General features: G+C 63.3%; 1 protein-coding gene across 1 annotated transcript in view; it reads right to left on the bottom strand.

Moving 5' to 3' along the window:
* The window catches only part of LOC119586168 (syntaxin-6-like), a gene marked incomplete in the record, with an annotated part of 66,436 nt that overhangs the window by 4,934 nt on the left and 61,178 nt on the right, over positions 1-324 (bottom strand). Inside the window, 1 exon segment of the mRNA XM_037934866.1 lies at positions 56-150. Coding sequence (XP_037790794.1) covers positions 56-150 — 95 coding nt within the window.

Raw genomic sequence — 324 nt, forward strand, 5'->3', positions numbered from 1 at the left:
CAATAGCGTCCGGAGAAAACTGGTCGGGGAGGAGAGCGCGGCGGCCATGACCCACCTTGACCTCGTCCTTGGTGTGCTCGATGAACGTCCTCCTCGCCGTCAGCTCTCCGCCATCGATCTTGAACTTCCTCGGGTTCTTCTCGACGATCCGTGAGGACTCAGTGTTAAGGAAGACCAAGAGAAAGGCGTAGAGCAGAGCCGCCGCCGCCACGTACAGAGACAGCTCGATCTCCACCTCGTGCAAGAGATCCCTGACCAACTGGGGCACGTGGGGGTGGGGCGGGGGGGGCCCGCCTCCCCCCACTCCCACGGGGGTTCGTCCAT

Source organism: Penaeus monodon, chromosome 21, assembly GCF_015228065.2.
Source record: "Penaeus monodon isolate SGIC_2016 chromosome 21, NSTDA_Pmon_1, whole genome shotgun sequence".
In the NCBI taxonomy this organism is placed as follows: domain Eukaryota; kingdom Metazoa; phylum Arthropoda; class Malacostraca; order Decapoda; family Penaeidae; genus Penaeus; species Penaeus monodon.